Source organism: Typha latifolia, chromosome 12, assembly GCF_019914945.1.
Source record: "Typha latifolia isolate L0001 chromosome 12, TyphaL0001v2, whole genome shotgun sequence".
NCBI lineage: Eukaryota > Viridiplantae > Streptophyta > Magnoliopsida > Poales > Typhaceae > Typha > Typha latifolia.
In genome coordinates this window covers 7571086-7598352 of record NC_133097.1, presented here as the reverse complement: position 1 = coordinate 7598352, position 27267 = coordinate 7571086, and the positions used below count along the sequence as shown (strand labels likewise).

The window sequence follows — 27267 nt, the reverse complement described above, 5'->3', positions numbered from 1 at the left end:
TCACCAATCCAATGGGGGCAGCATAAATCTTTTCAACAATGATCAGCAGAGTTGAAGCAAAAGCCAATTCATTCTCTACTAGATTTGCTTCCTTTGCTCCATTGGCAGAGTTAATGGAGATCAACTGCATCCATATCTCATAAAAATGCAAACAAGCAGCAAAAGGCCAACCACCTTTGATGTTAAGAATTATTTCTATCAAATGAATGCAAACTTGCAAAGTGCAGCGGATGGAATTAGCATTCCAAACTGAAAAGTAGCAAATATGATCCAAAAGATTATCACAGAGACAGAGAGAGAGAGAGAGAGATCAAATAGGAAGCAGTAACTCATAACAATTGCAGTAGTTATAGTACATAACAACATGTGCCCAATTAAACTCCAAGGAGTATTTAAATAACTACAGTTTTTCCTTTCTTCTGCAAGGAAGAGCAATAAGAATGAGATTGGCATCAAGAAGTGCAGCAACCTTCTCCAGAGATTGTCTATGTACAGTAAAGTGAGCAACACTAATTAAGCAGCTCTAGTTTATCTTCTCCAAATCCTCTTCTGCTCTTCTTAGATAGTAGCAACGAACAAAGATGCTAATAGAGTAAAAAGTTTCTTGTACCATTATCGGATCTTGCTACCGCCGGCGGCGCCAACTCCTCGATGCGTGGCCACTGGTGATAGGCGAAGAATGCCGCATTCGGGAGAAGAATGCGAAGAAATTGTGAATTGCTCGGCCGATTCCGCCTCTCTCCCTCGCCCGGCTCCCTCTTGAAGGCCAGGAGATCCTCCTCGGCGAACCGCCGGCGTTGAATGCGCCGTCCATCTCGGTGTAGACAACCGGGATCTCGCGCTCCCCTGCCCGCCTCCCGCCGGAGAACCTCCCCACCGCGAACCCGCCTCCCGGGAGCCTCCAGATCGTAAGGCCCACCGCACCGCCGCCGCCATGCTCGTCGCCGCCGCCGTCCAATTCCGACCCATCTCTATTCCGCGCCACGTCGCTGGGCAGCTCGTGGCGGCACACCGGGCACGAATTCCGGAGGGAGAGCCACGGCAAGATGCAATCTTGGTGGTAGATGTGCTTGCAGGGCATCTCCCTAGCCTCGGCCCCGAGGTCGAAGGCCTCCTTGCACACGGCGCAGTGGGCCTCGGCGCTAACGTGGCCGGCAGCAATCTCGACGGTGGGCATGGACTCGATCGCGGCCTTCGAGGCCGGCGGGCGGTCGAACGGGACCCCCGATCCGAACCCGTTGGCCTCGATCTGGGCGAGTTGGTCGAGGAGGCGGTCGAAGCCAGAGCCCATGAGGAAGTCCGACATGGGAGATGGGAGAGGGCGGAGGCCGGACCCGGATCCGTCGTCGTAATAGAGGCCGAAGGCGGAGCCTTCCGGATCAGGATCCGACCCTGTGGGGCGACGGAGGACGATGACTGGGTTGAAGGGGGAGCGGTCGCGCCGGCGGTGGCGGCGATGGCGTGATTCGGAGGCTGTGGGGATAGGGAGGGGAGTGGAATCGACGGCTTCGAGGAAGCCGCCGTCGCAGTTAGGGCAGACGATGGAGTCTTCGGGCCGAACCCTAACGAAGCGGGTGCAAGCGTGGCACCAGTAGGAAGACGACGTCGCCATTTAACGAACTGGAGATCGATCTCAAGATCCAATTAAAAAAAAAATCAATATGGCAAGATTTCTTCAGCTCGGAAGTCCCCCAAAATCCAATCTTCGATACAATAGCACTAGAATTTCTCAATCCCTCTTCAACTGGAAGACTAAAAATCGGAACGTTTCCACGACAAACCCCCGCAAAATCCAATCTTTGATCGGAAAAAAAAAAAACCACGAAGAAATGTCCAAAATTGGCAGGCGAAATAAGCAAGAAGAGGGCTCAAAGGGAAAGAAAACTTTGGATACCTTTCTTGGTCTCCACACCATATATTACCGTCTCGGAGATCGATGACGACTGCGAAGCCCAAGGAGGCCGTGAGGGGGCGAGTAAAAGTCACCGGGTGGTGACCCAACTCTGCTCAAGCAAGTGGACAATTGGGTTGGAACTTGGAACAGAAGAGAGATGGATGGAGGTAAGCTGCAAAGGAAGAATTGAAAGCAAAGGTGAGGGTGGTTTTAACTTTTTTTTTTAAGCCCCCGAGGAAGCTTCGCCGCTGTGATAACCTGCGTAACTGCAGACGCCGTCTACTCAACGGCGTTATGACGACATGACGTTGACTTGACTTCTGTTAGTCAACAACGACGGCCTATTGGTTACAATATTTTAACTTGGTGTCACGCGCTAACTCGATCATGGAAATTACAAGATGATATAGAGAGAGAGGGATGGTCCTTTCTATTATTTATTTTTCCGTGATTTTCATTGTTGATCATTAGATGTGCGCCAATTATTAATATCATATATTTCACTGTTGATGTATATTAAATATTGCATTTTTATACAGATATTTTAGCCGTTGCAGTACCTCTTGGTATTAGTATAATAACAACCCATTGTACGTCCGACGGGTCAACAACAAAATATCTAGAAGTGAATTAGTAGCTGGGCAGTAGTTGAAGCAAGAAGTGCATTCGTCAAAGCAAATATCTCCCACTTGGAAAGAAAGTCACTCTCTCGTGTCAAAGGTTGAAATTTAGTGAGCTAGCTAATGTCGGAATTGGCAAGTTGGCAGATAATTTTACTAGTTATGTTATAAATTATTCAAGCTTGATCCACAGCAAAGAGGGAGAGATGGACGGCTATAAGCATCTACTACACAAGAACAAAAAAAATATAATAAATTCAAAAGGCCTAAAGAGATTACATAAGATACATACAACCCATATAGCCCCGCAAGAGGGGCCTAATGTCTAGCCGCTTCATAGCAATCACCGAAGATCTAGGCACGCACAAGCGAAGACCACCAATGTTGAATTGCAATCATTAACTAGAAAAGATGAGAGAGTTGGATAGAAAGGAGGGGAAAGAAAAAAAAAAGACGGTAAAGAGGGAGGGAGAGGCTCTCTCTTCCTCCCAGACAAAACCCTCTCTGTTTTTTTTTTAATTATATATATATATATATATATATATATATATATATATATATATATATAGCTTGCCTTAAATACAACAAATCCAGAGTGCAAGAGCTGGAATGAATCATAGAGAGCATTTGCAATTTAATGCAGTAAGAAACCCAGCAGCTCCCTAATCCTGTCCATGCAAGTCGTGGCCGACTTCAAGCGCACAGTCCCATCGTTCCCGGCAAGCATCCGATACTTATCCTTCCTCGTAAAGTTGGTGCACTCGAACCCGAGCGACGCGGCGAGCAGCCGCTGCACGTAGTTCGCCACGTCATGCGGGTTCTTCCCGGCCGAGCACGTGGCCTCCATCGGCAGCTGGTTCAAAAACGTGACCTCGTAGATGGGCCTCGGGTTCATGAAGAAGAATATTGGATCCATCGCCTTCCACCCCCTCGCGGTCGTCGGGTGGAAGAGCCCGACGCGGTAGTTCATGGCGACCGGCACTATCCGGTCGGTGAGCTCCGCGAAGAGCGCGCTAAATCTTAGCAGGAACGGCTCCCTGCACGTGGTTCCTTCGGGGCAGACCACGAGGTCGCCTTTGGATAGCTCATTTTTGATGCGGGCGGCGTCGAGCTGGCGGTCGCGGCTGAGGCGGACGGTGCGGATGGGGGAGAGGATCTCGGCGAGGCGGGAGATGGAGTAGGTGACGGCCGGTATCCGGCGGCCGAGGACGGTGGCGAGAACGACGGGGTCCATCAGGGTGCGGTGGGTGCAGACGAAGAGGACGCCGCTGGAGGAGGAGGAGGAGACCGGGGGAGGGGGGCAACCGTGGATGTTGACGGCACCACCGAAGTAGCGGGCGATGTGGGGGATGATCCAGATGGGGACGGTGAGGCCGACGGCCATGCGGACGAAGGCCAGCACGATACCGACGGGGATCCAGAGGAGGATGACCAGGGACATGAAGGGGGTCGGCCGGCAGACGAGGCGGCCGTCGTGGAAGATTACTGGGAGCAGCGGGGTTTGGTCATGGTGGTTGAGAACGGTGGTGAACGGTGGATGATATCGTTCCTGTTTAAGACGATGAATTAAGAATCTTTTATATATTCATAATTTATATAGATCAGAGATAAGATAAAAAGCCCTCACATGACCTCTTATACTCATTAACTTGTGGTAGAATCACGAAGATGATCTAATAATGGCTTTCTTTAACAGAGAAAATCGTCAGAATACTCCTTCGTAATATGTCATGCTATGCAAATATAAGTTATAATTTGAAATTAACGTACGTAACGTTTGTGTTGTTTACTGTCACGAGGAGCTCAACGTGGATATATAGTTAATGCTAACATAGGTTGATGGGTAAGGATAATTGCTTAGAATCAGGTAATCGTTAGTCTATCCGAATTGTAACAAAAGCTAGATCACAAGGTATGTTGCTAGTGGTTATTAATGAAACAATCTAATGCAAATTAATAGTTCTAGAGCGTTTCTGCCGAGCTTTTATCCCTTCTATTGTTCACCTTGCAAAACGATAGGAATTCATTAGTCAACCCAGCTCGACTCAATCCAACATCCGGCACATCACCACCGTTGAATATCTCCGTCACCTGATCGCCGACCGTCCGTTCATCTTCCTTAATGAACCCAGTCACGAAGCCAAACCTGTTCACGTAGAGCTCGCACCCGATTACCTGGTCCGCACCCAAGTGCTCCTTGGCAAAAGATTCCACCATCACCTTCGGCCACCTGGTCACCACCACCCTCCGCTCGTACGCCCCAAACAAGTGCCACGCCGCCATGTCTATGTCGTCCATGTAGAACTTTGGCAGCACGGCGCGTGCCACCGCCTCGATCTCCGCCTTCCTGACACCCACGGTCGCGATGAACACCATTGTTCGCAAGGTTAGGTTAGTTAATTCGAACAAGTCCAGCAACTGGAGCAAAGGCCACACTAATAACAGCAACACGAATCTGAGCAATCCCGAGACCTCAAAAGCGATGAGCATAAAATAAGGAAAGGCATCCAAACCCTTGAGAAGCGTTCCCTCGAGCTCCGATACGATTGAGCCGGACTGCGGCTGGCTAGCTTTTCGACCGTCCATGTTAAGAATTGGTTACTAGCTACTGTTAATTCTATTGGTTTTTGTAGCGGTGCAAGGTATGAAAAAGATACATACATATATATATATATATATATATATATATATATATCAAATGGTCTTTATCGATTATTAGGTTTGAAGGAAATTAGGCAGGTTAACTTCACAACCACCCCTGGAAGTTATTGGATGTACTTCACAACCAACGTGAACTAACTTACTTGCATGCCCCTTTCAATGCTCACATAATATGCTCTTTGGTTATATTTCTCTCTCCGAACTCACAGGTCTTCATCCACCAATGGAGACTATCATATATATATTTATAAAGTTGTGTCCGATTAGGTGGTGAATTTGGAACAAGAGTGGGTTAACAAATTTAGGTGACGGAGTGAAGTTTAATGTGGCATTTTGATATGGAACTAGATTGGAAATATGATTTGAACTTTGGTGGTTGGTTGCTTGGCACTTAAATCAACTACTAGCTGACTTATTTTAATTTTCTTAAAAACGAATATAAATCAAGCTTAATGTATCTAGCTAGACATAACATATTCTTATACTACCCCATTGGGTTATATTTATCGAATAAAAATGTAAAGTGCAGCATTAGACATAACATATTCTTATACTACCCCATTGGGTTATATTTATCGATTGGCTTCACAATGCAATCATTGTCGTTTAGGTGATCACTGGATTACATTATTGCAATTAATTAGTAGTTATTTGGATATTGGAAGGTTTCGAATTTAGCCTAACTGGTCCCTCTTTTCAGCAAAAGACAGTCCATTTGTTCATTTAAATTTTTTTGGTGGCTAAATGTCTTATAAATCTAGGGTTAAAAATGTGACAAAAAATGAACTAATAAATATTCATCCTCGCTCTTCGTATTACACTCTTTATCTTCATTATATATATATACTGTCAAAAATATTACAATTTTCTAATGAGATTTGAGTGTCATGACATAGACTCCACTAATAATATGTCAGCCCACATCATGCAATCTAATCTAATCCATGGAAGGAAGAGGATGTTATTTGGTGTGAAAAATATAGAAAAGGTTAGGATAGTTGATAATAAAATCTCCATGATTAATTAGCAAGTGAAGGTGATTGCAACTGACACAATTTATTAGGGATGGGCAATAATCATGAAGGCGATATGCACGAGAAGAAGTTTGGGACTTAGCCTCAAACTAAATAAAACTTAATATATAATAGATAACAAAGAAACAAATAAGATGAGTAAACCAAAATAGAAAACAAAAGGTATAGATATGACACAAAGATTCAGTTCTTATCATTTTGGTTCCAAATTGATTTTAGATCCATATTGGGTTCTGATCATCCTCCCCATTGATGAGATTAGCAAATAGAACTTATTCCAATTTGAACCATTTAGACCAAACATCCTAAAAATGGAAATTTTCACGGACTTTTTCCTTCTTGGCCCCTTTTTAAATATCTGAACCGAATGCGGCGTGGCCAATCACGAATCATCTCACACGAGCGAATCCAACACTATTTACGTGGCAGCTCTACGCTGCCCGCTGGGTACTTTAACGCACGTGCCAGAGTAGGACCGCCCTTAATTACCGCTGTGTCCGGTTGCTTATCTCAATCTACAGTTCTACACCCCCTCCTGATTTAATTAATTAAAATTAGAAAAGTTCCCACAAATGGAACTAATTGAAAAATGGCACGACGCACTCATTGATGAAGGAAATATTTCTTAAATCCACCTCAAGATGATGTATTATCCTCACATTAAAGACATGCAATAAAACCCTAATAAGCGTTCCTGCATGAAGGAATTCTCCTGCCAGGGTTGATCTTGGCCGTACGGAGGATGATCGGACGGTCGATGCGGATCGGATCCTTGGGCTTATCAGGCTGATGGTTCTCATCTAACTGTTGTTCTCTCTCTCTCTCTCTCTCTCTCTCTCTCTCTCTCTCTCTCTGCTGCTACTGTCTCTATCGCTCTTCTCTCCCCACAACGGCTAAAGCTAAAGGGCACGGTTTCTTGACGGGAATGGCGGAATCGATCGTCGATCCTTGTGTGAATCGAGGTCGGGGGTAGAAAGATCGCGCCTTTTGCTCCGATCTTTCAAACGCCCAAGGAAATTTCGGCGCGGAACGCCTCCGGACTTTAGGTTTTAGCGAGGTTCGGATTTTAGGCTTTTTCGATATGGGAGTGGTTTAGAACATTTATTTGATGGCGAAAAATTCGATCTTTGTAGCTGGAACGTGCTGGGTCTGGGGTTTCTGAGGCTTTGTGCTGGTAAAGTTGTAAACTTTAATTTTTCGTTGTGCGTTGCGCTATTTTCCCATTTTTAGATGTGGATTTTTGATGATTAGTGGGCTTGTTATTGCTTTAGGGGAATGGTCACGGAGAGCTCAGTCACGATGCTGTCGGAGATGGGGATTGGGTCGACGATGGGGAGTGGAGGGGGAGGGGAGGGATTCAATGGGGAGGAATTGGAGAATGAGCTCAATTTGCTCCTCCGAGAGCAGCGCTGGCCGGAGGCGAGCGACCGGGAAAGAGAGTTGAACATTTACCGGAGCGGCTCCGCTCCTCCCACCGTGGAGGGATCTCTTACGGCGGTCGGAGGACTCTTTGGTGCGAACAGCTTCTTATCCGAGGAGGAGCTCCGGTCTGATCCGGCCTATTTATCCTACTACTACTCAAACGCAAACCTTAACCCTCGCCTCCCGCCTCCGGTGCTATCCAAAGAGGATTGGAGATCCACTCAGAGGTTAAATGCAGGTAGTTCAGTGCACGGTGGAATTGGTGATAGGAGAAAGAAGAGCCCCGTGGAGGAGGTTGGAAGGGGGCGATCGCTGTTCTCCCAGCAGCCTGGCTACAATCCAAGGGAGGAGTTGGAGGTGGAACAAAGGGAGGTGCCTGGTCCTGGGGAATGGCTGGACAAGGGAGGAGATGGGTTGATCGGGCTGTCGTTGGGCCGACAGAAGAGCTTTGCTGATATCCTTCAGGTGACCTTTCGTGGAATTACAGATTTATTCCTTTACCATGTAGTATTGCCCCCATAATAATTAGTCCTTTTCACTTATCTTTCTATGTTTGTTGTCCTTTTGCAACCTTTACCTGATATTCTATAGACACTGAGTAGCGTAACCATGCTCTCCTTTGTTAATTTGTGTTGAAGACAGGATAACTGGATTCTTGGTGAAGTTTATTGTTTGGTGTGAGTATAATTTTTAATAGTGTCCTGGTATGGTTTGTGTTTCTCTTTCTTCCACTTGATTATCAGCAGGGTGAAATATATTCATGTTATGCAAAATTAATTACTTGGGGGGCCTTCCAAAGTGGATTGCACAACATGAACTTTTTGCAATTTGATTCCTTGGTCATTGAAGACAACTACAACAGAAATGGAAACATTTGATTCAGAAATTTGCTGTTTTTGGTAAATCCAAAGAACTTTTTCTGATGTATATTACATAATGAGGTTTATTTGCATTGCTTGATTTTTATGGACAAAGTTCTGCCTTGTAATGGATGACACAGGGGTTATCAATCTTTACACCCTTTTTCATTGGTAGTTAAACTGGATTGGTGTGTCATGACACCTACTAGTAGTTTGACTCATAAAGTCATAATTTTCAGTCAGGTTGCATTTTGGTTTTTGAAGAGTAAATAATGTATTCTTGTCCACCCTCACACCAGTGCCCCTTCTCTAAATTATTCTTTGCCGTTTATATAACATATGATTGGACCATTTATTGTTGTTTAGACGGAGCTTGAAGCAACTCGGAATTTGAACAGGCTCTAATTTTGATATTCTATTATTCTGCGTTATTTACAATTAGTTTTTCAAAACCTACACCATATGTAGTACCTTTCGTGAAGCTCACATATTGTTTTATTTCAGGATGACCTTGGGCGCAGAACTCCCATCTCTGGGCATCCGTCTCGAACAGCAAGTCGCAACACACTTAATGATGAAAGTTCTGCTGAGACCTATGCCCTACTTAATGATATTGCACCCTCACCCTTAGATCTGCAACAGGCTGTTGGAAATGTCCAAAGTCTCAATGGGCCCCACAAGATCAATGCATCAGCATCACATACTTTTGCATCTGTGCTGGGCTCATCTCTTTCCAGAAGCAGCACACCTGATTCTCAGTTGGTTGCCAGGGCCACCAGTCCTGGTCTTCCACCTGTTGGTGTTAGGACTAGTGCAGCTGAGAAGAAAGTAAATGGTCCGTCTTCCTTCAACAATGCTTCCTCAAATATAGCTGAGTCAGATAATATTTTAGCTGCTTTATCCAGCATGAACTTGTCGACTGCTGGTGCATTAGATGATGACAGAAGTCGCCAGTCGAAGCTTCAGAGAGAAAATGAGCAACAAAATATTCTCTTTGACTTACAGGGAAACCAAAACATTGTTAAGCAGCATTCTTTCTTGCAGAAAACTGACGTTGAAGTTTTAGATATGTCAACTGTGAACCGCATAAGATCAGATATGCAGGTTGAATCGCATAGGCCCATTCCGCCTGCTCGTTCATATCAGAAATCATCTTCTGCATTTTCAGTTGCTAGTCCAGATGGTTCACCTGGCCAATATCATAACCTTGATAGTGCAAATGCCACTTTTATGAGCTATGGGTTGGGTGGATATTCCCTCAATCCTGCACTACCGCAAATGATGGTAAATCATATTGGTTCCGGAAATATGCCCCCTTTGTTTGAAAGTGCTGCTGCTGCATCTTCTATTGCCTCTCTTGGCATGGACTCGAGGACCGTAGGTAGTAATATTTTCTCCCCACAATCCTTAACTGTATCAGACTTGCAAAATCTCAGTCGAATGGGTAATCAAACTGCAGGAGCTCTACAGACACCCTTAGCTGACCCACTTTACCTTCAGTACTTGAAGGCAGCTGAATATACAGCACAAACAGCTGCTAACTTTTGTGATCCTTCACTGGAAAGGGGATATATGGGAAGTTCTATTACTGACTTACATGGGATTCAGAAAGCTTATGCTGGGGCTTTGCTGCACCAACAAAAACAGTATGGGGTGCCATTTCTGGGTAAATCATTGTCTTTAAATAATGGTTATATTGGTAATTCTGCTTTAGGAATGGGCATGCCATATCCAGGAAGTCCTCTGGCTAGTCCAATATCTTCGCTAGCTGCCCCTGGTAGTCCTCTTAGGCTTGGTGAACGTAACATGCATCTTTCTCCTGGCTTGAGAAACTTGGGTGGAGGTGCTGTGGGCTCTTGGCATTCTGATCCAACTGCCAGCATGGATGATGCTTTTCCATCTTCACTTCTGGAGGAGTTCAAGAGCAACAAAACCAGATGTTTTGAGCTTGCTGAGATTGCAGGCCATGTGGTTGATTTCAGGTATTCACCAGTTGCAGTAAGATCTTTACATATAAAACTGATCTCATTGTGAGTAAATTATCAGGCCACACTAGCAGCCAAGAGAAAGGATCATTGGTCTCTCATTTTATCTGATATATTGATGGATAACATTATATAATATTTGACATGCTTGCATTTGATAGTATCGTGGAACATATTCATCTTAATTTTGTCAAAGACAAAGCAGTCAATAGCTCCAATGATGTCTTTCTCTGATTACATCACACCATAACATTCTTGAAGACTGAAAACATCAAACTCCTTTCATACTACGTGACAATTGTACATTCTTGTGATGTGTTTCATTAGGCGTTATACATATATTTATATTCCATTTCTATTGTTTACTATTCCTTAGATCTTGAAGTCATATTTACCAGTTATTAATTTAGTTATATTTTGTTGCGAATTGAATCTGGCCTCTTTCCTTTTTCCTGAAAAGAACTGTTCTTTGTTACTCTTGGTATATATCAACATTGGTTATTTTACTGTTCAATTTGTTATGTTCAGTGCTGATCAGTATGGGAGCCGTTTCATACAGCAGAAACTTGAAACAGCAACAACTGAAGAAAAAAATATGGTTTTCGAAGAAATCATGCCTCATGCTCTCTCACTGATGACTGACGTGTTTGGAAATTATGTTGTCCAAAAGGTACTCTATTTTGTCTTGGTGTTCACATAGGTTGCTCCAATTGCTTATTACTGTTATAAGAACTTTCAAGGTCTATATTTTTTAAGCATAGCATGGACATTTTGTCTTTCAGTTTTTTGAGCATGGAAATGCAGCTCAGAGGAGGGAACTAGCTGACCAGCTTACTGGACATATACTAGCTCTTAGCCTTCAGATGTACGGGTGTCGAGTGATCCAAAAGGTAACTTTAGATAATTACTATCCTAGATATTACCCCGAATATTTGGAACTAAAGGTTTAGTTGTTGTAGAAAATATAGAAGGCAAGATAAAGCGAAATAAAACCATCATCTTGCATGTTATTGTATAACATGTACTCTTTGTTCTTGTTGGCTGTTCCTAAACCTCTTCCATTTATATGCATGAAGGTAAATTTTCTTTTCCTAGTAAATTATAAATTACCTATTTGTAGTTATGCTTAAAATTAAATTGTTCTCCTGAACTTTTATTTGTATCACTTTGCCTCTTCTAAACTAATATAAAAATGAAGTGGCTATTAATAGAGCCATCAAATGACTATATAATTTATTGCTTGAGCAATTATGAATCTTCTACCCATATTTTTGAGATGATTGGGATATTTCACTCTATGATGATGTGTTTGAAGGAGTTAGAGAGATGATAATTAAGATTTGAGACTTGTAATCTTCAGTAAATGAGGATAGAGGATGGAGAAAAAGCATTTTGTTTTAAGTTTGAAGAACGGATTAAATTAATTTAATAAAATGAGGAACAGTTTTGATATTTTGATGTCAATTCTACCCGGAAAATTCCTCCCAATAATTTTTTAAATTTTATTACTGTTTTTGTTAATTTGGATTGAAAAAATATTAGTTTCACATTAGTTCAGATCACAGGAAGGAGTAAAGTGATATAAATGAAAGCTTACAGGGTAGTTTGATTTTAGGCATAATCATAATTAGGTAAATTTCCACACGCACGCATGCACGCACACACGTGCGCACACACACACACCACACACACACAATATATATATATAATATTCCCAGTTGAGATTAGATGTTTTTTGCAATAAATAGTGAAGAATCCACATATACCTATTTGGTTATCACTTATTAAACTATATTGACTTTTCCGTTTTGTTCTACTAAGTGATAAATCTATACTTCCATGAATACTGCTGCAGGCAATTGAGGTTGTAGATGAAGACCAGAAAACTAAAATGGTTATGGAACTTGACGGCCATATCATGAGATGCGTTCGTGATCAAAATGGAAACCATGTTATTCAGAAATGTATTGAGTGCGTTCCTCAGGATTCTATTCAGTTTATCATCTCCACTTTCTACGATCAAGTTGTGACATTGTCTACTCATCCATATGGCTGCCGTGTTGTGCAAGTACGAAAGTCTTCTAATTTATTTATGTTTACCTCTATGATCTTTGCGTTTTCTAATATATGCCATATTTTTTGTGATGGCTGAATGCCTGAAACATTTGCTTTTCATTATGTAGAGAGTACTGGAGCACTGTGATGATGCCAAAACACAACAAATTGTAATGGATGAGATTCTAAAATCTGTTTGCATGTTGGCACAAGATCAATATGGGAATTATGTTGTCCAGGTTTGCTAATTTTCAAGTACCTGTTCATCAAATTTTCTATGTTGACCAATAACTTCTTGTACTAACTAGAGCTAGTTTAAGTGATTTTCTCCTTCTAGTAATTAGCTTCCACCATCAGTATATGAAGAATTCAGGTATCCAATTCATTATACTTGCATTTTTTATACATGAACTTGTTAACATTATGCACTAAGCAGAGGAGCTCTCTAGCTGTATCATTCTGCAATTGTAAGTATCTAATTAAGCTACCATAGTACTGATAGAATTCATTATTCAGCAGACTTCCCTCTATTTGGAAGTGCATGGACAATTAGAACTTAACGAATTTTGTTGTTTTGCATGCGAACATGTTATTCTTACACTAAGTGTCAGAATGAAGTGAATTTAATGATGCAAATCATGCTATAAAGCAATATATTAAATCATGTTATTTAGCAACATGCCTATTCATAACCTCAAAATGATATAAAGACAGGAGAAGTGCACATATGATCAGGCAATATTTGATCAAAATGTTTTACGGCAGCGTCTTTGTACACTGATATGGCATTTTTGATTTAAATCTTCATCGATTAATGTTACTTGGTTCTGCATTCTACAGCATGTTTTGGAGCATGGAAAGCCTCATGAGCGTTCTTCCATCATCAAGAAATTGGCTGGACAGATAGTTCAGATGAGCCAGCAGAAGTTTGCTTCAAATGTTGTTGAGAAGTGCTTAGCTTTTGGTGGCCCCACAGAACGCCAGATTTTGATAAATGAGATGCTTGGCACCACTGACGAGAATGAGCCTCTCCAGGTTTGTACTTTGTTATGACTTCTTTGACACGACAGTTGTATGAGCCACAGTTGTCAGCCTAATATTTGCAAATTACTTTGTTTTCTTTACTTCTAATGCTGTGATTTCTCTTCCCTTTTGAATTAAGAGTAGTTCATTCTTAAGTTGATTTTGTAGTTGCATTTCCGTCAAAGATAGGCCAGACGAGCATTAATCTATCATTGAAATTGACTCCAACGGTTGTACACACAACATCGTGCTACCTGTGATTGTTAAAGTTAAACTATCTTGAACATTCTATGTATTCTACATTTAGACTCATCTAAATCCTAAAAGGTCAATATTGCGCATTATAACATTCTGTCATACAAAATGCTCTTTGACTTAATATCTTTGTTATATCTGTTGCAGGCCATGATGAAAGATCAGTTTGCTAACTATGTTGTACAGAAAGTATTAGAGACTTGTGACGATCAGCAACGTGAGCTGATCCTTTCACGAATAAAAGTCCACTTAAATGCGTTGAAGAAATATACCTATGGAAAACATATAGTTGCCCGTGTAGAGAAACTCGTCGCGGCTGGGGGTAAAGGCTTTTCTGCTCTCTCAAAATGTCCAAATTGGCATATATGTTTATTCATTGTCCTGAAAATGTGCTGCATAAATATATTTAATATTTTGCTTCTCAGAAATGTCATTTTAGTTTCCCCAAAATTACTCTTCCTTTGCCCCAAAGTCCAAATTTTCACCTTTTCCTTTTTGCCTTATTTGCAGAGAGGAGAATTGGACTTCAGTCTGCATACCCCTCGTAGATGGTGTAGAAATGATCGTGTACAGCTAACCGAGGCTAGTGAGAGCTCTCTTCGATCTGTCTGCTTAGGCCAGCACAAAAGCTAGTTCGAAATAATAATGTTGCGCGAACCAAAATTTGTACATTTCTGTAATTTGAAGTTATAGTTAGTTATGCAAGGCTGTGGCTCAGACTGTTTATTAACCTGATGCCCCTGCAGAAGAGATAGGTGTCTGTAAAAGGTTTCTATGTGTAAAGAGATGGTAAAAGAAAGGAGTTCGTATGCTGAGGAGACTGTACAAAAGTGGCTATGAGAACTATCAGTTGCTTAGAAGAGGGTCCTAGTTCTGTTTCTTTCACTATTCACTGAGTATGATAATTATAAACAAGTTTAAATTTCAGTTTAAGTTCCACAAGTTTAATTGCAATCTTTTTATCATGTCATCATCTAGATAACTATACTATGAATGTTCTCCAGTTTCAGGTGTGTTAACTAGAGCAACGAGTTCTATGTCTAGTTAGATTTTATATTGAAGTCGGCAACTAGCGTTTCTCCATCGCCGGCTTATACACCGCTTAACCGTAGTAGGCCAAGACAGACGGCCAAGACACGTAGCTCTTCCTTCGTTTGATTAAATCAGACGGTCAATATCATCTCATCTTGACGTACACGTGCACTTGATCACACCGCTCAAAGATAGGACACGTGTCATTAACACGCGAGAACTCGAGGAAGCGCCGTTATATTGACACAGTGATGTCAAAGCCGAGCTCAAATCTTTCTCCTCTCCCATCGGTCTCTCCTCTCTCCCGCGATGATTCGATTAACTTTTGGGAGAGCGAGAGAAATAGCCAAAGCTCTCCAATCTCCGAGGTTCTACGGAACCAACGGCGGAGATGGAGCCCAGCACGAGAAAGTTGCGGTCCAAATGATCGAGTATGCCTTGGGACACGCCAGGTCTCGGCGATCAGGTTCATATCCGCGATTGAATCTTCCATTTTGGCGTAAGAAGTCAGTTAGATTTAGGAATAGATCCTTATCTTCTTATATTTCGATAGGGGAATCGTACGATGAAGCCATGCTGGTGTTGGAGCAAGGGGTTTCGAATCTGCAAAGCGGAGGAGAGGGGAGTGTCGAGGCTGTGGGGAGATTGATGCTTGCGATGTCCACCTTGCTCTATGAGAGGTGTGTTGTTTCTTTTGAGTAATCTTTTACTTCGTATTGGAGTTGGAAAAAGAGGAAATTTTGAGGGCGGAAGAGTTACCTGTGGTTAACTCTTTTGTGCAGGGGGGAACGTCAAGACGCCATGGAGAAGCTCGAGGCAGTTCACCAGTTGGCTCGCGCGTATTTACCTTTTAGAGGTAATTTTGTCGAATAACTCGAAATTTGGCATTTAATGAGAATTAGCATGGCCAATTCTAAAAGTAGCATGCCCATTGTAGAGTTTATGATGAATCTAACCTGACAGTGGAAAACTGGGTCGTAGAAATTAGGACAAGTTAAAACATTCTATCTTTTCTCTTTTTTGTCCAATTTATAAGTTTGTTCTGGATGATATGCTATTTAACTTTCTAGAAAGGAAATGATAAAAAAAGGGGGGAAAATCAGTATCTCTATAAATACGCTTCCTTGTTATTTTACTCTATAGATGTATATGCGTGCTTGTTTTTTTATTAATATCACATCAAAATTGTAAAGATCATGGTTTCCTGGAAGTAAATGTGCAGTTGCGGCTTGCGAAGGTCTTGCCGGACTACAGATGGAGGCAGGGCAGGTTGGCATCTAGTGTTGTGTTTCCAGTCTATGTTACTTTATGCTGGATTAATTTGAAGTTTGACTTTCCATAGGTTGTCACTTCATCGGTGCTCACAGATGATTCCTTAGAGCAGTTGGCAAACAGCTCAGAGGGAAAAGAGCCTGATTTGGAGTTTTTAAAATTGAGAGCTCATGCCATTAAGGGTCTTGCTGATCTTGTAAATGGGGATACTGACTCAGGTAATTGCAGTTCTAATTGATTGCAAAACCCTTCTGACATTGTTTGTTGTCCATTAGAATTAGTTCCAAGGAGAAAATTGGGTGAGAGGAAGTATTAACTTTAGTTTTCTGTATCAGCGAAGTCATTTTTTGATGGGTGCCAAGATTGCGATGTTGGAGCAGGCACACATCATGTGGGTATGTTTCTGCTCATTAGCATTTCTTCTGTCTCCTGCCAAACATGTACTAGTTACCTTCATATGGTTTGCAGGAAATGCTGTCCTTTCATATGGGGAATTTCTACATTGCACTGGGACTTTTTCATTGGCAAAGGACCAATATGAAAGGGTACTAAAGGCACTCGACACAAAGGATACAAATAGCAGCTCTTATTTAGCAGCTGTCAATATGGTCCCTGATGAGGTTTTGCTGGGGGCTACTTGTGCATTGGGTCAGCTTTTATTTCATTCAGGGTATGCTCTGTTCTACACAAAATTCGATGGAGTATACTCTTAATGTCAGTGCATTTTGAGCTATATGTATTTAAGTCAATGGCTGGCAGTTTTACTATAATCGATTAGATCCTTGCAAGTTTGGGCCTCTTGAACGAATATTTTCTTGTAATCTTTGTTGAGCCTGTGCATACTTGTCTTTCTTATTCAGGAAGTTCCATGAAGCTGAGGAAGTATTGACAAAGGCATTGACAAAGACCGAAGATCATTTTGGTTTGTCATGCTTCCCTGGAAGAATATACAAATCATACAAGAGCCATTTTTTCAATATTTATGTTACTTAATGTTGACAAATTTTGATTAGTTTATTCACATGATGTATTATGGTTCCATTCAGGTTCAACTCATCCGAAAGTTGGTGCTATACTGACTTGCATAGCTATGATGTTCAAACAGAAAGCGAAAATGGAAGCTTCAAGTTCAATATTACTTCAGGAGGTTTGCTCCAACATTCCAGCTTCTATGGCAGTAAAGTTGAAATAATCAGTTTTAAGTAGGTTAGCCATATCTCTCAGAAGGTCGATTATCCATAAGTTAAATCATATGACTTGGTCATGACTCCAAACTTCTTGATACTGTATATTGCTTAATTTCTTACTATTTAAATGGCATAAATGGACTGAACAGACTGAAGATGTCTATACTTCTGATAGTCTTTCTGATGCAGGGACTATATAGAAGGGCCTTAGATTTGCTTAAAGCTCCAGCCTTAGATTCTGAAGGTATATTAAGACTTAATGCTGGCTTCCGTTATTTTTCATGGACATCTGTATAACATCTACTTCTCATGCTGATCTGTTTGTGTAGGTGCTGACATGCAGACGGATAAGAGCGACATAGTCGCCCTTGCTAGAGGTAATACTTGAAACTAACTTGTTTGCTGTTTTGTGCCACAACATATGCTAGTACCTTTTAAGGAGAACATGATTGAAAGAACAAAGAAACCACACTTATGCACAAGCATTACACCTGTTAAAGCATTCTTATGCTCAATCAAACCAACTCAATCTTAAACGGAGCTACAATGTGTTGATTCTAGGTCAACCCAAAAACAAAACCGTGCTATTTTCTGATAATCATGTTCCAAGGACACAGAATAATAACACTTTTTGAGATGGCTGATGGATGTCTTCTTCTCACTTTTAAAACAGCCTTTCTGAGCTATACTTAGGGGTGAAAACGGGTCGGATTAACTCCGACCCAACCCGCTATTCGACCCGATTCAGATCGGATTTGGATAAAAATTTTCTATCCGATTCGGATACGGATAGAATTTTTGAAAAAAAATCGGATATGGATTCGGATACGGGTCGGATATATTTTTCGGATTCGGATACGGATATCAGATATCCGTTTATCCGCATATTTTTTAAAATGATTTACAGTTTTTAATTTTCTTATTTAAATAGTAAATATTAATATTATTACTAATAATACATTATATATTATTTATAGAGATTAATTTCTCTAATTTTATAAATTTGACATATAAAAAAATTATGTATAGTAAAACTCTTAATAATTTTGTGTTAATTATATATAAATAAAATATTATAATTATTTTAAATTCAATCAATATCCGTTTAAGATTCGATCTTCTATCCGAAAATTATCCATATTCGTTTAGTTAGGATATGGTTTTAAATTTTGTTATCCGTCTAATATCCGTATCCGAATCCGTATCCGAACTAAAAATATGGATCCGGATATGAGTTGAGCACTATCTGATCCGTATCCGATCTGTTTTCACCCCTAGCTATACTTCATTAATTCTAAGTTGTTTTTACTATACTGCTGTTGGAATAATGTCTGTTTTTTCTGTCTAATTTGTTTGATATGTTGAGAATGTGAATCCAAAGGGTCCTTTCCTTTTCCTATCACAGTAGGAACTTAGATAATTCTTGCTTAGTTTCGGCAGCATATTGAAAGCTAGACTAATCTGATATATGGATATTTATTGTTTCCTATCAGTTATTTCATTGCATTATCATCTGTTAATGGAATGTTGAGAGGTACAATTTTTTTTGCTAATAGCATTTCTTTAATGGCCCTTGTTAAGGTGGATATGCAGATCTGCTGTGCATACAGCAAAACAGAAAGGAAGAAGGTGAGCGAATGAGGAAGTGGGCCGAAGCTACATGGAAGAACCGACGATTATCTTTAGCCGAAGCACTGGAATTCTCTGAACCTTCAAAAACTGCTGTTGTCGACACGCGGGTCTGCCGAATCCTGTAATTGCCATCATGTTGAGTAAACGGTTCTACAGGATTAATGTTTTAATTTATAACCGGTGCATACTTACGGTGAAAATGATCACTTGGTCAATATTTTCAGAAACATAATATTTTTTTCCTCAGAACTATGTTCATATATTGGAAGGAGACGCCAGTCGAACTGCAGCAGTGGCTTTTATCTGGAACTGCACGCCCGTATTTGGCGTGCATTTCGGTAGTTTTGGAACTCTTGAATAGAAAGATGTATGGATTTGGTGATGGTGATTCACCCGTGTAACTCTGCATAAATGTAGTACTGGAGAACAAGTCGTTAATGCACTTCTTTTCCTTGTGTAATTTTGGGATTTACCCTTGAGCTGCGACATTCCATGTTCTGCTATGTTTATTTGTTCGCAGATAAAGAAGCTAGAATGGACATAAACTTCTTTATGCTATTGAAGTAACAAAGTGAAACATCCCGGAGTAGATGGTCTATATCGATTAAATTCCATTTGCGTTGGATCTCAAGTAAATATAACTGCAAGCCACAAACAAACCTCAATAGCAGCGAATATCATAAACCAAAAGCCTTTCATGAGATGAAAGAAAGCCACAGGTACAATTATAAGTACACAATGTACTAAATCTGTTCAGATTTCTTTTAGACAAAAGACCATATGCCCTTAAGCTTCATTCACCAATAACTCCCAGATCACCCCCTTTAGAAAGTATACAGGCAGCTCCCATCATCGCTCCTAGCCGTCGGATCAAAGTTCGACGCAGATGGATCGGTACATCCTTCTGGGACAGGAACGCCAACTTGCTGCGCTGCTTTGCCTGCGAAAAAGGATTTCATCAAACATTAGCTCAAATACATAATTTCTACTCTTTTGTTCATGATAAAAGTAACAGTCCTATATATATATATATATAACAGTCCTATATATATATATATATATGTACAAATACTAGCCTAGCCTAGAAGCCAGATGCAAACCTCCTATCCAGGGCTCCTGGGATTAGAGTGCTAACCATAGAAAGATCCAGTCTTAATAGCATCTTCATTGGCTTCTCCTAGTGCAGCCTCGCTCATGTACTTGTCAGCCAATTGTACCCTCTTCACATTCTCCTGTTCTTGAACCAGCATGTTGCCATACCCCATGAGCTTGTCAATGGTCATGGCTGGCTGTTGAAACGTTGGTGGTCCGTCCCTCGAGTTCACAAGCTTCTTTCCGACGGTGTCGACTCCGATCTCTGAAATCCACTTCCTCACCTCGTCATCGTAGACCCTGGCTCTCAGGGCACCAAAGAAATCTGCATAGTATATCGATCGCAGAATGTAGTCACAGTTAATTAGTTATGATCAGCACTGTTTTTACGGTGTAAGAAAACTTACCGATAGATTGACCCGGGAAGGCGTCGACAAGCTTGACGACATCTTCATTTGCAATGTTGTCGGTTTTGAAGATGCCAATGCAAACCCCGATCCGGTCCTCTCTGGTCGGCGACCAGTAGAACTTCTCCATACGACCGTCACGAATGAGGGGGGCATACAACGTGGAGAAGTCGTTACCGGTGACGATGATCGGGACACGAGCGTTCTCCTGCTTGTTGTACATACCAGGGAGCTGCACGTTCGTGGGGTTATCAGCGATGTTCATCAGAGTGGCGTTCACCATCTGGTTGTTGACGGTGTACTGCGTGGTGCCGCCCATCCTACCGGCTCCCGCGTCGAGATCATTGATGAAGAGGCAGCACATCTTGCCCTTCTTGATGATGTCGGCCGCCTCTCGGTACCGCTGCCTGATCAACTTCGCCGGCTCTCCTGCGTTTCCGCTCTCCAGCTCTCCCGCGCTCATCATGATAGGGCTGTCAAAGTTTCAAAAGTCAATAGTTGCAGCTAAAATATAAATTACATGTCAATTTCTGTAGCAACTATAACAAGATGCCGCTAGAATTCAAGAATGTAGCAGAGGATTCTCTTTTTCTGGTTTAGATCTGCAATATTTGTACTCCAGGAGATTTGTCAAGTATCGAGTCTGAGGGTGTCTTTTGATGATTCTGCGTACGTATAGTCATGATTCCATGGATTTGTCGTCTAATATTCGCTGCTTCTTTGATTGAATTTGATGAAATATTTAGTTAAAATTGCTCGATAAGATAGTAATTAGCATCTATTCTCGCATTAAGTCCTCCCATGACCCGTATTTCAAGCATGAAGACCATCTTATATTTAGTTTTTGGCAAAATGGGCAAGATAAAAGTTATGATTTGCAACTGCGAAAACAATAGCAGACATCAGAGTTTGGAAACAGCAGGGGCAGCAACTAGGAATTCTTTCTTAAAAAGAAAAATATAATTGTAATGAATTTGGCAAAAAGTTTCATATACTGAATGAATCTTTAGCCATTTATTTTATTAGTTTAAAAAAAGAAGAAGCAATCAGTTACCTAGGCATGAAAATGATCAAAGAGAAAGAAATAGATTCAGAAGCATAAAACAAACAGAGAAGGCAAAACTTACTTGATCCCCATCTTAGCAAAGACAAGCTCACACTGGAATGATTTCCCCTGTCCTTTGCCTCCCCAAATACCCAAAATAAGTGGCACCTTTACAAACGCATGTAACAAAATTAGCCTTTCACTCTCTCTCAGAACATAAGAAGTAGAAAAGTTTGAGGCATCACCTTAATGTTTGGCAAGGTCATGAAGTTCTTGGTGATGTGAACCACAAGCTTGTCCATGAAAGCAGGGGCTATGTAGAACCCGTCCATGCTGTTATCCAAATTATACCTGAAGACAATTCATCAAACACTTAAGTTCTCATTCACCAAAACAATCAAGCAAAGCTAACTCTGAATCCTTTGTCTTTGTAATATTACTGGCGAAGACCCTGGCTGATGTACTCATGCGAAGTCATGATCGGAATGTGAGTCCCACTCCCACTCGGTGCCTGGAACAGCGAATCCACCAACCCTTTTCCTCTTGTGATGTCCTGCTGATCGTCCGACATGTCGTACGCCAGCCCGCCCCACCGGTCCTTGTCGGTCTGCTTCGACTCGTCGAGATCTTCGGCCATGGCCCTGATGCTTCCTGCGGGCATCTTTGCATTGCTCAGGCTCGAACTCACCCTCTTCAAGCTACTCCCAAAGAAGGCAGAGCTCGGCGCCGACGGCCCCGAACTGGAACCATACAAGCTCAGCTGCACCAAAAAGTACAATTTAAGAACGAACCCAGATCGTAAAATAGAGTACGAAGCTGATCATAAGTAGAGGACGATTGAGATAGGAGATAGAGGAGTACTGGTACTCTGGTGACGGCTCCTACGGTTGAGACGGAGGTGGCCATGGTTTGATCCAAGGATTGGAACTGGAGGTTGAGATCCGACGCTAAAATTCGAAGGATTGCGAGCAATGAGGAGGGGTAGATATAAGGAGAGCCAAGTTAGTGCTATGTGGATCAAGGTTACGAGTTCGTAAGGGCCACACACTGGAGATTGGCCGAGTGGCACGTGGCAGCACCGTGGCCTGCCGTCGAGGTGAGATAAGCTGTGTCCAAGCTTATTGGGTTGGTGGGGCCTCCCCCACAGGGGAAAGAAAGGGAATGGTTTATGGATTTGGTTGGATGATCCTTTGTTCACCACCAGTTGGTCTCGTGTTGCTTGATGCTTTGTTTTGCGGGGTTTTTATTGTGTTCAGGATTTTCCCAAGATTTATCAGTGGATTTTGTGTCGTTTTTTCCTGTTCTTGTCTGTAGCTAGAGTGGATAATCATTTAATGTAAAGGCTATTTTACCTTGTTTGTGTGGACGGGTTGGGGCTAATTCTGTTGTCTGGATCGGATCGGGTACTCGATGCTGTGATCCGTTATATCGCGAAGCGGATTTCGGTCGGGAATACGGATCGTAGCGTTCTGCTCCAATTTCTCTATATTTGTTAGTGACTTAGTTGTGAAATAACTTCTAAAAGGATTGAAGTGGTTGTAAAGAACGTCAGGTAGAGATGTGGTGATTGCGTGAAAGGCAATAATTCCCACACCCCCAGATAGTGACATCATAATGCAAATCTATCCAAAGTTCGTTAGAAAGTCCCATATTTTAGGCGACCAAGATGTCATCCCTTTAATTAATACCTTTGAATATCATATTAAGCTTTTCTAAAAATATCATACCGTTATATAAATCTGAGAAGTAGCTAAATTTTTTTTTTGTTTTTTTTTTTTGAAAATGGTCCAAAGACCTATTCATTGAACCGAAACAATGTTACAATAGAATGCTAAGCAGTTAGCCACAAAATTATTTCTTCTACTAGTGCAATAGACTTTAATGAGAGTGGAGGAGTCCTTAATTCATCTAAGACAATCGTAATGAGAGGAGCTAATTCCCATAGTATCTAGTGTTCACCCCTACCATTAACATCAAAATTTGGCTGAAGAGCCAAATAGTGCTCCCATTTGCCATTGAGTGAGCTTCTTTGATCAATGAGTGCGTTGCCAATGTTTCGTCATGCAAGGCATTGTTGCAATTTTCTAGGAGAATAGCTTTCCCTAGACAAATATCAGCAGGGAACTTTAGAAGGATGAGTCCAGCACCCCTTTCGTTGGTTCCCTTCCATGTAACGTCTGACAATCCCACTGTATCCCCATAATGAATATTTAACAAGCTTGATTAGTAGGGGTAGAGGTGGTTACTTGCCCCAAAGGATGCGCTGTTTCTTGGGATAAGGGAGCCTCCACCATGAAGGTTCAATTGAGACAATTACTTGTCATGGAGAAGGCTTTTCGCCGGAGAATATGGGCTTATTTCTGGATCTCCAAATGCTCTAGAGGACATTAAAAATGTAGGCAGTATCTTTGTAGTTCTTCAATTATGCTAATATACTTATGATCTAGTCATCAAACTTGTATATGTCTTTATCTGATTTTAGGCTGAGTTTGCTGACGAACCACGCCACCATAGCAAAATTGCATCGGAAAAACACATGCTCAACATATTTTGGCATACTTGAGCAAAATGGACAGGTGGGATATGTTTCCTTTCTTCTTTCGTGCAAAGCTGACCTGACTGGGAGGGAACCTATTGAGCACTTCTAGATGCACAACTTCACTCATGTTAGAGTACCTTTGTTTTTCCAAAGTTTTCCAAAGTCATTTGTTATCCATTAGTTAGGAGGAACTCAGCCAACTTCCATTGGATAGAGAGTAGTAAGCTAATTTAGAGGTGAAGTATCCTTTGGGCATGGGCTTTTAGATAAGACGATCCTCCTTTTTTGAATTGATGCAAGTTGGATTGATTCTGAAGATTAGGGTCACCTCCTCGAGAGTGAAAAGCTCGTTTATAAGAGTCCGATTCCATTCATGTCCGATGGTGAGATCTTTGACTGTAAGCTCGATCGGGATAGATGGGTGAAGCTGGCAGAAGAGAAGAGGGAGCAAGGATCAAATCTAGGGTGAATAGAGACATTTCCTTCCAGATTTCCCACATAACATTTTTTCTGAACTTGCCCTGAGACTGAAAATCGTTTACTAGGTCCATTTTTTTGAGTAGTGATACGGTTTCTTGGCTTCCCAAAAAGAGAGTTAGGGAAGTATCTTGCCTTTAATGTTTAGGCCCAAAGGCTATCTGGTTCAATAACAAGTCCCTAGACCAACTTAAGTATAAGGCTTTTGTTTACCAACTCCAGATTTCTAAAGCTTAGACCGCCATGGAAGGTCGGACGACACCTAAGCTCCCACCTTATGAGAATAAGATGCTTTGAAAATTTCCAGGAGACCACCATAAACTCCTTATAACTGAGGTAAGTTTTTTTAGCAAGGCTTTTGGATAGCTAGTTGCTGCCATAAAGAAGGCGAAAATGGAGCTTAAAACTGATATAACTAAAACAATTCTGCTAACTTGGGATAGGATCTTTGATATCCATCCAACCAATTTAGCTTTGACCTAACACAAAGTTTAGGGCAAGGTGTTTTGATCTTTGAGTCCAAAGAGAGTTACCTAAATGCTTGTCTCCCATTTGAAGAAGCTTGGCTCTTAAACTTTGAGTTACCACTTCGCAACTCGAGGAAGAGCATAGTGACTGAATATAATGGCTGATTTATTCAGATTAAGTTCTTGGCTAGACATTGCTCCATATATGCTTAGAATGTTGCTAAAATTTTCTGCATCTACAGCAGTTGTTTTTTTTTTTCTTCTTCAAATAATAAAATATAATATGCAAACAATATGTGGGTTAAAGACTCCACGAGCTGGTTTGATAGTTTTGTATATCTTTAGATGGTGGGCCTCATTGAGAAGGACAAAGATCATACTATAACCTATGATAATTAAAAATGGTGATAGAGGGCATTCTTACCAAAGATCTCGGCCATGGGTGAAGCTGTAGCATGGTTTACCATTGAGCTCGGCTCTTACAATTCGATCTAATACTGAACTTAGATTAGAAAAAGATAATTTTGACTTTGTATAAATTGTTCCTATAGTTCTAAAGTTCTAAGACAAAAAAAAGAAAAGATTAGTTTTTATAAGAAAATAATTATATTTTAGTCATTAATATTTATTTGTCAACTTAGCCCATTTGATTGCAGGATTAAAAAAATGGAAAAAGAGAAAAAAGGACTTATCATGGGATAAGGGATGGTGGTATTCTAATTTTTTTCTAGTGTTTGATTAGAGAAAGAAGGATAAATATAATGATGTATTGGATAAATAACGGATAAGTTGTTTGATATTGATAGTTGAGATAATGGAATAAAAATTGATAAAATGAACATTATTGTATTTTTTTTCTTGGATTACTTTAAATGCCTATTTGTAATTTTTTAGATAGATGTTAAAGCCCATTAGATTAAAAATTAAACATAGATTGTAATTTTATTTTTTAACTATTATATTATCTTTCATTATTATATTTATAATTTCTAGCTAAAGTTAATTTAGTTTAATTCACTATAATTTACACAATATAGATCCGATCACAAATAGCATCAGAGATGATCATCCCATATCAAATCATTTTCACTATAAAAAAATATTTTAATGTATTACTAGTATAATATATTTCAGGTAAAGTGTTTGAGAGGGGCAAATTGATCTTTGTCAAAAATGGGATAATGCTTTAACAGTTAATACCCATTTTGCAAGGATTTCTGGGACAAATGACCCAGCATATCAGATGGGCCATTGTGATAAAAATCCCTTAGTTTAGACTAAACTTGTTCTTTTCCATAGGATACCAATACTAATATACATACCATGACAGCTTTGAAGGTACAAAAATCTATGTAAGGTCCTTGTAAATGGTGACTAAACTCTCTTCAAATTAGCAACCGCCAATGCAACCATGTATTGGCTTGCATAATCCAAAGCTTCATCTTGCAAACATACAAATTTCTATTATACTTTGGATTTAGGGTTCGGAGAGATGAAACTGGACAAGGAGGCGAAGTATTAGATCTCCACGGGTACTCTTTTGGAGGCCTCTCGAGCCAAACGAACCTGCAGCTTTCGGTTTGAACTCACAGAAGAAATTTTACTTGAAGTTGACGTTTCAATTGGTATACATATCTTGCATGTCTTCAAGTACTAAGACTGACTCATTGGGAATAGGAGCAAGACCTAGCTAGAGTTTAATTTGTTTAAAGATTAATTTAGGCTTGTGGTTAATTTAATGTCTTAGCCTTAATTATAGGCATGAGACCATTGGTACCAGGATTTGCGCCTGATAATATAACAATTAATGGGTTTCTTTTGTTCTGAGAAGTAGAGTCTTGAAAGGAAAGCAAACGCACAATGACAACAATATGTTGGATTTGTTTTTGTTTTTTGCTCTAATAATATAGAAAAAGAATGCATGGCCTCATGTTGCACATAATAGATGTGCATTCCATCTATTATGTGCTTGTAATAAGGTACACAGGCAACTATTTTCGAATTTAGACTTTTGAAATCAACATGAGTGTAGATATATTCCAAACCTAAAGAAATTCTTGCTAATAATGTAAGAAGAGACCAAAGCTAAATGTGATTACAACTTTGTTGCAAATCACCGAAAAAAGTGTTAAAATGAAAAAAAAAACTCTACCCTTTACGTTCTCTCATTCTAACACTAGCATGAAAATCAAGAAAGAAACAAGGATGGATGTCACTTCTGATCTCATGTTTGTGAAAAATGGGTATTGAATCATCCAACTCAATTACACCATCAGAGTTGCTTCCGAGTCCATATACGGTAGCATTA

At 40.7% G+C, this 27267-nt stretch overlaps 5 protein-coding genes across 9 annotated transcripts; 2 read left to right on the top strand and 3 right to left on the bottom strand.

Annotated features, from left to right (window-relative positions):
• Nucleotides 1–306: 306 nt before the first annotated feature.
• On the bottom strand, nt 307–2109 carry LOC140798957 (E3 ubiquitin-protein ligase RDUF2-like). Its single transcript, XM_073153049.1, has 2 exons — nt 1895–2109; nt 307–1797 (listed from the first exon to the last, which is right to left on the bottom strand). Exon 2 carries the CDS (start codon nt 1610–1612, stop codon nt 626–628), a length of 987 nt encoding a protein of 328 aa, XP_073009150.1. The 5' UTR covers nt 1613–1797; nt 1895–2109; the 3' UTR covers nt 307–625.
• Nucleotides 2110–3088: 979 nt separating this feature from the next.
• On the bottom strand, nt 3089–5148 carry LOC140798956 (glycerol-3-phosphate acyltransferase 5-like). 2 transcript variants are annotated; one of them, XM_073153048.1, is made up of 3 exons: nt 5028–5140; nt 4519–4949; nt 3089–4063 (listed from the first exon to the last, which is right to left on the bottom strand). In XM_073153048.1, the coding sequence occupies exons 1-3, from the start codon at nt 5098–5100 to the stop codon at nt 3149–3151; spliced, it is 1419 nt and encodes a 472-aa protein (XP_073009149.1). In that variant the 5' UTR covers nt 5101–5140; the 3' UTR covers nt 3089–3148. The 2 variants fall into 2 exon arrangements, with proteins under 2 accessions (XP_073009149.1, XP_073009148.1); XM_073153047.1 differs by having other exon boundaries at nt 4519–5148.
• Nucleotides 5149–6847: 1699 nt separating this feature from the next.
• LOC140799366 (pumilio homolog 2-like) lies at nt 6848–14742 on the top strand. 2 transcript variants are annotated; one of them, XM_073153676.1, is made up of 11 exons: nt 6848–7383; nt 7481–8096; nt 8996–9872; nt 9951–10473; nt 11005–11146; nt 11259–11366; nt 12332–12544; nt 12660–12770; nt 13372–13566; nt 13957–14131; nt 14320–14742. In XM_073153676.1, exons 2-11 carry the CDS (start codon nt 7485–7487, stop codon nt 14355–14357), a joined length of 2994 nt encoding a protein of 997 aa, XP_073009777.1. In that variant the 5' UTR covers nt 6848–7383; nt 7481–7484; the 3' UTR covers nt 14358–14742. The 2 variants fall into 2 exon arrangements, with proteins under 2 accessions (XP_073009777.1, XP_073009776.1); XM_073153675.1 differs by having other exon boundaries at nt 6900–7266; nt 7343–7383; nt 8996–10473.
• A 341-nt stretch (nt 14743–15083) lies between these two features.
• LOC140799368 (uncharacterized) lies at nt 15084–19392 on the top strand. 2 transcript variants are annotated; one of them, XR_012110989.1, is made up of 12 exons: nt 15084–15307; nt 15395–15521; nt 15624–15697; nt 16064–16110; nt 16184–16331; nt 16449–16508; nt 16582–16783; nt 16974–17035; nt 17160–17319; nt 17490–17544; nt 17630–17677; nt 18882–19392. XR_012110989.1 is itself a non-coding variant. In XM_073153679.1 (12 exons), the coding sequence occupies exons 1-12, from the start codon at nt 15151–15153 to the stop codon at nt 19055–19057; spliced, it is 1257 nt and encodes a 418-aa protein (XP_073009780.1). In that variant the 5' UTR covers nt 15084–15150; the 3' UTR covers nt 19058–19392. The 2 variants fall into 2 exon arrangements, 1 of the variants encoding a protein (XP_073009780.1); XM_073153679.1 differs by having other exon boundaries at nt 17160–17260.
• Nucleotides 19393–19607: 215 nt separating this feature from the next.
• Nucleotides 19608–22490, bottom strand: LOC140799367 (ribulose bisphosphate carboxylase/oxygenase activase, chloroplastic). Of its 2 annotated transcripts, none has more exons than XM_073153678.1 (7): nt 22338–22490; nt 21917–22236; nt 21722–21827; nt 21559–21644; nt 20432–20904; nt 20033–20349; nt 19608–19872 (listed from the first exon to the last, which is right to left on the bottom strand). In XM_073153678.1, the coding sequence occupies exons 1-6, from the start codon at nt 22380–22382 to the stop codon at nt 20063–20065; spliced, it is 1317 nt and encodes a 438-aa protein (XP_073009779.1). In that variant the 5' UTR covers nt 22383–22490; the 3' UTR covers nt 19608–19872; nt 20033–20062. The 2 variants fall into 2 exon arrangements, with proteins under 2 accessions (XP_073009779.1, XP_073009778.1); XM_073153677.1 differs by having other exon boundaries at nt 20068–20349.
• Nucleotides 22491–27267: the final 4777 nt, after the last annotated feature.